The 12,676-nt window shown below is 31.7% G+C and overlaps 2 protein-coding genes across 2 annotated transcripts in view; one reads left to right on the forward strand and one right to left on the reverse strand.

The window, feature by feature from the left end:
- Window positions 1-12,676, reverse strand: part of LOC129944568 (uncharacterized) — a 36,621-nt gene that overhangs the window by 14,466 nt on the left and 9,479 nt on the right. The gene's annotated exons all lie outside the window — the stretch shown is intronic.
- Window positions 10,652-11,672, forward strand: LOC129944567 (uncharacterized). The gene is made up of 4 exons (XM_056054094.1): window positions 10,652-10,880; window positions 10,948-11,067; window positions 11,133-11,368; window positions 11,421-11,672. The coding sequence occupies exons 1-4, from the start codon at window positions 10,746-10,748 to the stop codon at window positions 11,554-11,556; spliced, it is 627 nt and encodes a 208-aa protein (XP_055910069.1). The 5' UTR covers window positions 10,652-10,745; the 3' UTR covers window positions 11,557-11,672.

Genomic DNA, 12,676 nt, shown 5'->3' on the forward strand with positions numbered 1-12,676 from the left:
TACTAGGCTTATATATTTCCTTTTAACCTGACAGGCAACTTAAAGTTATTGTAAAAACTAATTTTAAACCATACATCATACATCATACATCATACATCATACATCATACATCATACATCATACATCATACATCATACATCATACATCATACATCATACATCATACATCATACATCATACATCATACATCATACATCATACATCATACATCATACATCATACATCATACATCATACATCATACATCATACATCATACATCATACATCATACATCATACATCATACATCATACATCATACATCATACATCATACATCATACATCATACATCATACATCATACATCATACATCATACATCATACATCATACATCATACATCATACATCATACATCATACATCATACATCATACATCATACATCATACATCATACATCATACATCATACATCATACATCATACATCATACATCATACATCATACATCATACATCATACATCATACATCATACATCATACATCATACATCATACATCATACATCATACATCATACATCATACATCATACATCATACATCATACATCATACATCATACATCATACATCATACATCATACATCATACATCATACATCATACATCATACATCATACATCATACATCATACATCATACATCATACATCATACATCATACATCATACATCATACATCATACATCATAGATCATAGATCATACATCATACATCATACATCATACATCATAGATCATACATCATACATCATACATCATACATCATACATCATACATCATACATCATACATCATACATCATACATCATACATCATACATCATACATCATACATCATACATCATACATCATACATCATACATCATACATCATACATCATACATCATACATCATACATCATACATCATACATCATACATCATACATCATACATCATAGATCATAGATCATAGATCATACATCATACATCATACATCATACATCATACATCATACATCATACATCATACATCATACATCATACATCATACATCATACATCATACATCATACATCATACATCATACATCATACATCATACATCATACATCATACATCATACATCATACATCATACATCATACATCATACATCATACATCATACATCATACATCATACATCATACATCATACATCATACATCATACATCATACATCATACATCATACATCATACATCATACATCATACATCATACATCATACATCATACATCATACATCATACATCATACATCATACATCATACATCATACATCATACATCATACATCATACATCATACATCATACATCATACATCATACATCATACATCATACATCATACATCATACATCATACATCATACATCATACATCATACATCATACATCATACATCATACATCATACATCATACATCATACATCATACATCATACATCATACATCATACATCATACATCATACATCATACATCATACATCATACATCATACATCATACATCATACATCATACATCATACATCATACATCATACATCATACATCATACATCATACATCATACATCATACATCATACATCATACATCATACATCATACATCATACATCATACATCATACATCATACATCATACATCATACATCATACATCATACATCATACATCATACATCATACATCATACATCATACATCATACATCATACATCATACATCATACATCATACATCATACATCATACATCATACATCATACATCATACATCATACATCATACATCATACATCATACATCATACATCATACATCATACATCATACATCATACATCATACATCATACATCATACATCATACATCATACATCATACATCATACATCATACATCATACATCATACATCATACATCATACATCATACATCATACATCATACATCATACATCATACATCATACATCATACATCATACATCATACATCATACATCATACATCATACATCATACATCATACATCATACATCATACATCATACATCATACATCATACATCATATGATTTTTTTGTAAAATCTTTTTGAAATTAAAATTATATATCTATCTACCTAACTATAGAAAAGACTGCCTTTTCGGTGAACAACGGCAAATTATAATTCACCCGCCTTCCAGTTGGTCTCAAAAATGCTCCATCTATTTTTTAGAGAGCCTTAGTTGACATCGTAAGAGACCTTATCGGAAAATGTTGTTTTGTCTACAATTATTAATGACATTGTCATGTTTGGAAAAGACGAAAACGAGCATTTCACAAATCTTAAAAATGTTTTTAACAAATTAGAGGAAGCAAATATGAAAATTCAATTAAAAAATGCGAATTTTTCCAAAATGAAATTGAATTTTTAGATTTTGTTATCGGTAGGGATGGTATAAAAACTATCTCGAAAGAAGTTAATGCATTAATGCATCGACCCATTCCCCGAAACCTAAAACAGCTGCGATCCTTCCTCGGAATGTCACGTTATTATCGCCTCTTTGTTAAAGATTATGCAAAATTGACGAAACACCTGACATCCCTTCTAAGAGGGAAAGACGGACATATATCCAAAGTCATTATTCAATACCCAGACTTCGAAAAGAGTTTTCAACTCACAACATACGCCTCCGACTACGCCGCGCCATCTGTGCAATCTTTTCCCAAGATGACAAGCCGATAACTTTTCTGTCTAGAACATTGAGCAAATCAGAAGAAAATTATGCAATCAACGAAAAAGAAATGTTGGCAATAATTTGGTCACTCAACTCTCTAAGAAATTTATCCCGCAAAGTTAATATTTTTTACCGACCACCTATCTCTTACTTATACTCTTAGTAACAAAAATACATACTCCAAAATTAAAAGATGGAGGGCTATTTTGGAGTAATATAACTGTGAGCTTAAATACAAAGCAGGTAAAGATAATGTCGTTGCCGACTTCCTCTCTAGACTTCGGAAAATAGAAAGTAATTCAATAGCCCCAACCGAACACAGTGCTGTCAGCTCAGCGCATAATTTAATTCTTTCTAATCCCCATAAATATGTATCTTCCGAAATCAACTAGTACTAAAAATAATAAACGACAATAGATATCAAATTCTATCAAAAAACAGTCAACATACATATCCTAATTCGACTAGACTACTCAAAAAATGACGTTATTGATATCTTCTAAAGATACCTTACCCCAAATACTATACAGATGAAATGACAATGGGACATAAACAAGAAATTTAAACTTTACATTTTAGAGACTATCGCATCTAATTCACAAAAAACATTGTTGAAGACACAGATACACAGGCGAGCCCACCGCAATGCTGATGAAAACCGAATTCAACTGTTAGAAAACTTCTATTTCCTAAAATGGCTTCAAAAATCAAAACCGCTGTTTAACTTGCAAAGAAAATAAATGTGATATGCATCCTAACAAACTATTTTAAATTCCGACACCAATTTCTAACTACCCCGGACTCTCGGTGCGTATGGACATTTTTTCCATATCCTTAGTGCAGTAAACAAATAACATACTATTTTCTCTCAATTCAGCTTTAATAACTTCAATGTTAGAAGTGAAGTTTTTCACTCTTCTCTATCAGAAATAATGAGATGCTTAAAATTAGATGGACCTTTGAAGAACTTTTATATCGAGCTGTCAACGAATACATTACAATTACCATACATACAGCAACAAACAAAAAACCTATTGAACTATTCTATGGAACAATCCTTAGACTTAACCCTGACGAAATTGAAAAAAAAACAAGACAATTCAACTTAGACAAACTAAATACCACAACAAAAAGAAGGAATCTATAAAAGATTATGAAATAGTCCAAGTTATTTATGTTAAAAATAACAAACTTATAGGCTCTAAATTGCATAGTAGATATAGACAAGAAATTGTGGAAGAAAATAAGAACTCCACAATATTAACTGAATCTGGTAAAGTAGTAAATATTATAAGAAATTAATTATTCTTTTTTTTCAGAAGCACTTTTTAAACAACTAAAAATCAAACTATTTTTCCCTTACTATCACACACAAATTCAACAATTCGGCAGTCTCTTACATAACCTTAAAACTAAAAGTAATAGTAGGGGAGCCCAAGAAGGGATTTTGGGATTTACTACAGCGCGGCAGATTAATATACAGGGAGGTACCTAGTACCCCATTGAATACCTCCACCAAGTATAAGCCCTATATATATGTGGCCGCGCGTCAAGGATAAAAGATCACATTAGTAAAAAAAATTGATCATCTGAAATTCTCGAGCGCGTAAGATTAAGGTAGGGTAAGTTAGTTATATGCTATAAAGTGTATATTCCACTAATCTGACAATTTTCGATTGACGATAAGAAGTAGGCGGGTTACATACTAGTAAAAAAAAACGTCATCTTGACTTTCTATAGCGTGGCTAAATTTTTTTTATTTTGAAGGTAATAATTCAAAGTTCACAAATAATATATAATCTGACGATTTCCGTTAGCCGAAGTGAGGGGAGGGGCAATTAAAAAAAAAAATATTATTTAAAATGGAAAAAAATAATTATAAAATAACGGTGATACTTATAATTAAGATTTATACATTTTTTTAAAGCCAACATTCTGTTTTATTAGCCAGTTTTTAATTCAAGTCAGAACTATACGTAGTTTTTTCAAAAATTTAATTTTAAACTCAAAATTTGAGTAAAAAAATTAAAAAAAAAGGTTTAAAGTGTAATTTTTCAATACTTCAAGATTATCTACCATTGTTTTTATTTCAGAATTTATTGCTCTTATTTGTTTTTGATCAAAAACTGAAAACTAGATGGTTTTATGTCTTTTAGTTTTAGAGAAAATTGAAAATAACACCAACTACTATTTTCTTTTTTTTTCTTTGAGTGGTCTTATTTTGATAGTAATAATAGTAGGTGTGAGTGTGCGTGTATGCAACAGTGGGGTGTGTGCAAGTTTGGATGAACGCCACTCCGAGGTGTGTATGGGGGCATGCTGGCCCCTGCAACCCCACTGCTTGGGCACACTATAGGATTTGGATTGGGTCCAAGGTGCAGTATGTGCAAGGTGGGGAGGTTGAAAGGTGCGATGGATGCAAGATGGGGTGCATGCGAAGTTTCTTTTGCATTTAAATAAGCTGGGTTTAAGAAAATTAATTTATCTCAAGTACTCAAGCAAGGAAAAAATAATTTAATTAAAAAATTTGTTTTTTGTAATTTTCAATTAGCTCTTCAATTTGTTGAAAGATTTGAAGAAAAAATGTTTCCATTGTCAGATTGGGCGAATCCCTCCAGATAATCGTCAGATTAAGGGACAACACGTTTAGGGTATATATATGAACCATATATATCAAAATCTGACGCGCTCGAGTATTTCAAAATGGCGATTTTTTTTGCAAGTTCTAATAATGGCCGCTAGTTTGGGTCACATCCAAATCGTCAGATTATTACATAAGAGCGTTTTTTTAGGTTCACTTAACATCCCCTTTGAAAATCTGACGCGCTCGGTAAATTTTTTTTTTTTACCGTTTTCAACCCTTACGTACGACCACCCCCATCATGGAACCGGTCAGATTAACATACGTATATTTTGAAAAATACGTAGAACATGGATGCTATTAATATCTGACGCGCTCGAGTATGTCCATGCAACTGTTTTTTTTTTTTACATTTTTGAATGCTAATAGCCGCTCCCCCACCGTTGAAAGTGTATATATGATATAACATTTTTTTGTTCTTATCATCTAAGCTTCGCAATCCAATAGGTCTTTTTGACGCTCGAGTAAATCCCGATTTAGCATCCTGGGCTCCCCTACTATAAACGCTCTTTAGATTTCATAGGCAAAAGTTGGAAATGGATTGCTGGCAATCCAGAACATGATTATTTTATAACAATAAAAGGAACGGTTGCAGATGTTTTGAAAAATAATAATAAACAAATTATAATTAACGAGTTATACAATGAACGAGTTAATAACATTAAGAAAATCTTAAATGAAATCCAAAATTTATTTAAAGATAATAATAAAATCTATTTTAAAATCATTACAAATCCTAAATATAGAGTTAAAATTGTAAAAGAAGAATTAAAGAACATAATTTATGCCTGGGCTGAACGAGGAACAATAAACTCTTGTATATTGTCAAAAATAGATTTAGCCACTAAAGTATTTAATGAACAGCAGTTGCCTTACACAGCAATAGGAGAAGCGTAAGATTTCGCAGAAATTAAAATTATAAGTAAAAGTTTATCAATCCTTTATATAATAAATATTCCCTTAACAACCAAAGAAATATACGAAAAAAAATATTAATTAAACCAATACAAAAGAAAAATACTATAACTGACATTTTATTTAACTTAGTTTTAAGAAATAGCGAGCAATTGCATGGAACAACAACAAATATAAAACATTAAATAATCTATCAATTTGTAAATATTACAAACGACTAATGCATTCCCATTTTGTTAAAAAGTCTACCAGCCACCTGCAACACAGTTAATAATCACCACATTCCAACCATAGACGAAATATCACCAGATGTAATATTGTTATCGGAACTCTTGAATTCGACAATACGACTCACAACTTAAACGGAACATTTTTAGTCAAATTTCCCACATATCTCCAAAAAAAGTTTTATAGTAACATCTCTTAAAGCAATATTCCAAACAAATCCTAAGGAAAAAGAATACCGTAAATTACTCTCGCTAGAAATGATCAAGGATCTTCATATTAACAACACTAAAAAAAATTCATCGTAGTACCCGTGGCATGATGGTTAGTGCGTTGGACTGTCATGCAAGGGGTCTTGGGTTCAATCCCTGCCTGTGCCACCTTAATTTAAAAAAATTAATTTAGCGGGTACTGCCTCTTGCGAGGAATTGACAAATCCTTCAAGAGTAATTCTTGTCATGAAAAAGTGCTTGCTCAAACTAGCCGTTCGGATTCGGCCTAAAATTGTAGGTCCCTTCCATTCCTGACAAAAGTACTCGCACACAGGAATGGTTGAGAGTTGTAAGCCACTAGGCCCTGGTTCACAACGGACTGTTGCGCCACCCCATTTGATTTGAAAAAAAATTCATCCTCTACAAGAAAAGAATAATTATAATCAATAACCTACATACAAATTCTTTCATTTCCATCCTTGTTCCTAATTTTGTTCCTATGGAAGTCCTTGACAAAATGTTACAACACGAAAATCTTTATAAAATCGCCGACACCAGTAGCAATTGTGGATAAATTTCCTATGCTTGAAATGAACTCTATCCAAATTCTAAACAACTCTGAGTTCAATGAACTGCCATACTTCTCACGACCGATGACCATCGTTTCTAAGAGGGGAAGAGTTAACACAGAACAACGAAAGGCTGATGATTCGTCTGGCTCGCTGGAAAAAAATTCCATAGAAAACCAACAAGGTTACAAATATTGTGGGAATGCAAGCATTAAGATGTATTGCAAAGTTGCATTTATTCATTTAAGTAAGAAACAATTTAGTGTAAATTTGTTTTTAAGATTCGTTGTAAAATTCAATTTAATCAATAAAGGTCAGAGCAATCTGATCTGTAGAAAAAAATATTTTTTCAAATAATAAGCTAGGACTTTGATTAACTTACTCGTATATGCGTTGGAATAACACTTTCACGAAGAGTAATGAAGGACTGGGCAGATCTCCAAATACTTGTTGTGAGAATAAGGGAGGGAAGCAATAAAAATATGTTTTTTGTTATAGGGTAATTGTTTGGTAGTTTTGCTAGGTATGAAGAAAAGTTAAGAAAACAGCAACAATGCAAAAAGAAGTAAAGGTGTAAAAATGATTTGCAATTGATTTCAATGCAACTTTTCCACTGTTTCTTGAAAACACTTATCAGCGAAATTTCAAAAAATGCATTCAGATCTTAAAGTCCTGCAAGCTCTAGAGTCTGATATGATGCATGTAATTTTTGTTATGAGGATAATTACGTATGTATATTGCAAACGTTTCGGGAAATAGTTTTTAATTGATATAGAAAATTACTTTCAAGATGAAAATGCAGCAATATAAATAAAAGCTGAAGATTTAAGTCCTTTGAAAGGATTTTCGTTAGATTGGTATTCTAAAATAATTCATAAGGTGCAAATATTCTTTTCTATACATTTAAGAAATCGCAAGTAATGTCTGCGAATGTACATATACATTGTATATGTATTTTATAGTACTTTTATGTAGTCACATTGTCCAAGGGAATATTGACTGTTTAAAATTGGATGTTAATAAAGGTCGATTTTGTAGCTATTATCTTCTTTGCAACACTGGTTTAAATAGCTGTCGCATGTTTCGTGTTTTGTTTCACTGTCAAACAACGCTTGGAAATTATTGAATTTTATGGTCAAAATGAGTGCTCTGTTAGGAAAGTTCATCGCCTTCAAATTGAGTTCAGTGACGAAGCTCATTTTTGTCTCAATGGATACGTAAATAAGCAGAATTGTCAATTTGGGAGTGAATATCTGCCAAAAGCATTGTAAGAACTACCAATACCATACCAATACCAATGCATCCAGAAAAAGTCAGTTTGGTGCTGCTGGTGGCATAATTGGACCGTATGCCACATGCCACACAGCACGCGCAACAATGGACTTATTGAGAGGCGAGTTCGGTGAACATTTTATGTCATCGTGTGATTTAACGCCTTCGGATTATTTGTTTGATGCTATGTTAAAGCTCATGTCTATACAGACAAGTAAGCTTCAATTGACCCATTGGAAGACAACATTGAAGCATTTATTCGTGAGATACTGACCGAGAAAGAGTATGCCAAAATTGGACTAAGCCGAAGGATTATTTAAGGCGCAGTCAAGGTCAACATTTACATGAAATAATCTTCAAACATTAAAATATATGGACTGTACTATCGATTAAAATAAAAATTGTATGCATTTTTTAAAATTGTATGTGCTTTTTTTTTTAAAAAAACTTTCCTACAGCTTTTAAAAAATCATCCTCTATCTTTCTGTCTTAGAATCGTTTGTGCAGACTCCAGGATCATGGCAATTAGAAACGCTATTATAATGAGTATATCTTTCATATTATGTGTAGGAAAGTATCAACCGAATTTAATGAGTTACGATCATTTCTAGGAAGGTATGTTGTTCCTCACTATGGGGAGTTGTAACGTTCAACAACATAAGGCTTTGCATATTTTGGAAGCCATAATCTTTCTTTCGGCACTAGTTTTCGAAAAATTGTTTACAAATTGGGTTTTTGGCTATCCGCAGTCCGTTCATCAGAGAAAGAAGATCTTACCATTGCCATTGAGAATGTGCAGGGGAACCCATAGCAGTTAATTGGTGACAATGGCTTAAAACTATCGTTCGATGATAACCATTTTTTTTCGCCACAAATAAATAATACTGTACTCGTTTTGAACAATTATTTCAGCTACAGGCACGTTACGTCAACAACTAAATTAATGTTTGCTTTGAATATTAATGTATACTTTGTGCGCTGCCAACAAGATGGTGCGCCCGTTATAAAGGGTATGATAATTGTAAATAAAGCAAAGATTTATTAGGGAATTAAGATCTATGTATATAACAATTATAGTACAGTTGAAAAAAAAATATATTGGCTAAATACTGACCACTGCTTGGTGGCTTATCTCTATCCATATTTTCTTGTAGAATTATTCTTGGCTTACTGACTCACACTTTTCCTTTTTTATATACCTATCTAAAGAAAGAAGTTTAACGTTGTCAAGCCATCTGATTGTAGACAACGACGGTACGGCGACGACGTGAGATAAACGAGCCATTGTTTTGTTGGCTGTTTGGCAAGTGGAACTGTCCTGTTACTAGTTTCAAATCTTTTATTCCAGGCCACAAACAAAGAAAGTCTGTTATCAGCTCGCTGTACAGCGAACACTTTCCACGGTATAGCTACTTGTTTCCCGGAAGATCATAAACTTCACCAAACAGTCGCTCTTTGTGAATGTATTGGCTTTTCAACAATCACTCGTTGATACTAATTTGCCCAAATGCGATAGAAACCACGAAATAACACGAGATGGTTATTGTTGATCACCTTTTATAACACTTTGTTTAAAAAGTTTGAAATAAAAGAAAGACCTTCAATATGTAAAATATAGCGATATACGTAAATTGTTAAAACAATTTTTTTTTACTTCAATATCAGTTTTTAATACTCTGTAAAATTACTATTTTTTTTTTAAATAAACAACTTAAAAAGAATAAGCACCGGCATTTGTATTTCACAACAAATACTTTGATCGCTTATATGATGGGCATACAACGAAGTTTGGGTTACTTTAAAGCTGTTAATGGTCAAATAAACTATATACATGAATGTGTAGTTTAAAGACAGCTTCTGTTATAAAATACTTAATTAAGTTTACTGAAACCATTGTTTACTTCGATTTCATATACATATACATTAAACTTGTTTTATATATACTAATTCGTTCATTAGAAAACTAAAATTAAAAGAATTTTTATATGGACTACATTTCTTTTGCAGTAACTCAACTGTTAACTATATTAATATTACCATGATCTTAGGTCTTATTAACGTAATAGTGCTAAAAGTATACTTTGAAGTTTGACACACTTAAGACGAATGCACCTCTATTTGACTCTATACGCAAGCGAAAATAATACACACTAGCTTAGTCTGTAACTAATAATATCAAAGAATGGAGTTATCTGTGAATAAAGTAAAACTTTCATCCTTTTTTCTGGCCTTGTTATCATTCGTGTTTATTTTTCGCACTATCAATTGCATTCGTTCCAAACGAACACTTGCTTTCACAAATGGAAATTCATTTGGAGTGAGTATCTGATTATGCGAACTTAGTACAAGAACCTTACATTTTTATCTTTTCCTCCTCCGACCAGTACTTAGCTGCTGTCGCAATTCCTGTCGATCTACCAGATCGAAATATTTACGTTGCATTCAACTTAGAAACCAATTATGGATTACCTCCAAATGACACACACTACAATCTTATCAAAAAGGTACATTTAAATGAATTTTTCAAAAGGAAATAATAAACTGAAAATATATTTTACTTACATTTTAGTGGAATTTAAATGGAATGTTTAGTGATATTAGTAATAGTGTTACGAATGTTGAAAGTGCTCGTCAGCAGCGTTCATTACACACTAGAAAGAACTTCTATCGAAGCGTTATAGGTTACATGGAACATTATGGGTTAAATGGGGCCTATTGCCTTTTGCGCACCATTTGCGAAGTTGCCGAATCAAGCCTTAATGATTCCAATGGTGTTATAGGAAGTATTATGCATGTGCTTTTTATGTAAGTTAAATTGATATTTATATAAAAAATATAAACAGAAAATTATTTGCAGGCCAACTTCGTCAGTGGAGGAAAATATTTCACAAGCATTTTATAAAGCAGAAGATCTTGGCATTAAACATAAATGTAATACCTACGAAAGTAAATGCACATATAGTTTTCTAAATAAGATTTCTGTATTACTTTAAATGTACAGTTTGAAAAACCACAAATAAAATAAAATTATCTGCAAGTGTACCAAATAAAATCAATGCATAAATTGTATGCATTTTAAATGAATATCATCTTAATGTTTTATATTATATTATCAGGCACATTAGTAAAATAAAATGTTACTTAAATTGTGTCTCATTTCCATACCGTACTATATATGTACAATGTACAAAGTACATACATACAAACATACATTTTATTATTTTTTAAATTCACAACAATTTGAATAATTTGAAAATCATGGTAACTTCATGTAGGGAAAATATTTAATGAAACTCTCAGACGTATACGTACTTTATTTTTTTTTTGTTTACTATATGTATCATATATACATATGTACATATCATAATGATTCACACTTTGCGTTGCTAAGTGAATGCAGTGTATCGCAGTGACACAGAAAACGAAAAGAACAACGAATCAATGAAGTAAATAAGGACTAACAAAGTTAAAATATTTTAGTGAAGATAGAGTTTCGGATATTGAAATGCAGAAGCCAGGTAGATGGTGCACCTTAGAATTGACGAAGTTCTGTTCGTGAAGAAATGTATGCTCCGTTCATGATCTATAGACTATATGATGGTTTTATTTTTTTTATATACATTATGTTAAAAAATGTAATCAAACAACAATAATTTCTTTACTTAAAGGAAGATTGATTTGACTACCCATAGTATAATTGCAAACCTGATGTGGACAGCCTCTCCGGCTGGGTGCTTGGAAGTACTGACATCGACTCATTTTTCGGACTGCGGGAATTGCAACCCCGAAATACTAAGAGTTATGTTACAAAAACATAGGAATGAAATAACTTGTATTATCTTCTAAGGATGCCTTTATTTTATCATTTCTGCCACATGCAGAAAGGTTACATTATTTTGTTATCCTGAAAGTGGGTAGGTGTGGTCATGAGGCAATGCTCACAATTTTTTGAGCTGCACAAACGTCTTTTGCGTTTTGTTTAATTTTCACAAAAACTAGAAAACATAAAATCATTTAGTTTTCAGTTTTTGTTCAAACTCAAATAAGACCAATGAATTCTAAAAGAAAAACAATAGTAGATAATCTGCAAGAATTGAAAAATTACATTTTAAA

The sequence above is a fragment of the Eupeodes corollae genome, chromosome 2 (assembly GCF_945859685.1).
Source record: "Eupeodes corollae chromosome 2, idEupCoro1.1, whole genome shotgun sequence".
Lineage (NCBI taxonomy): Eukaryota > Metazoa > Arthropoda > Insecta > Diptera > Syrphidae > Eupeodes > Eupeodes corollae.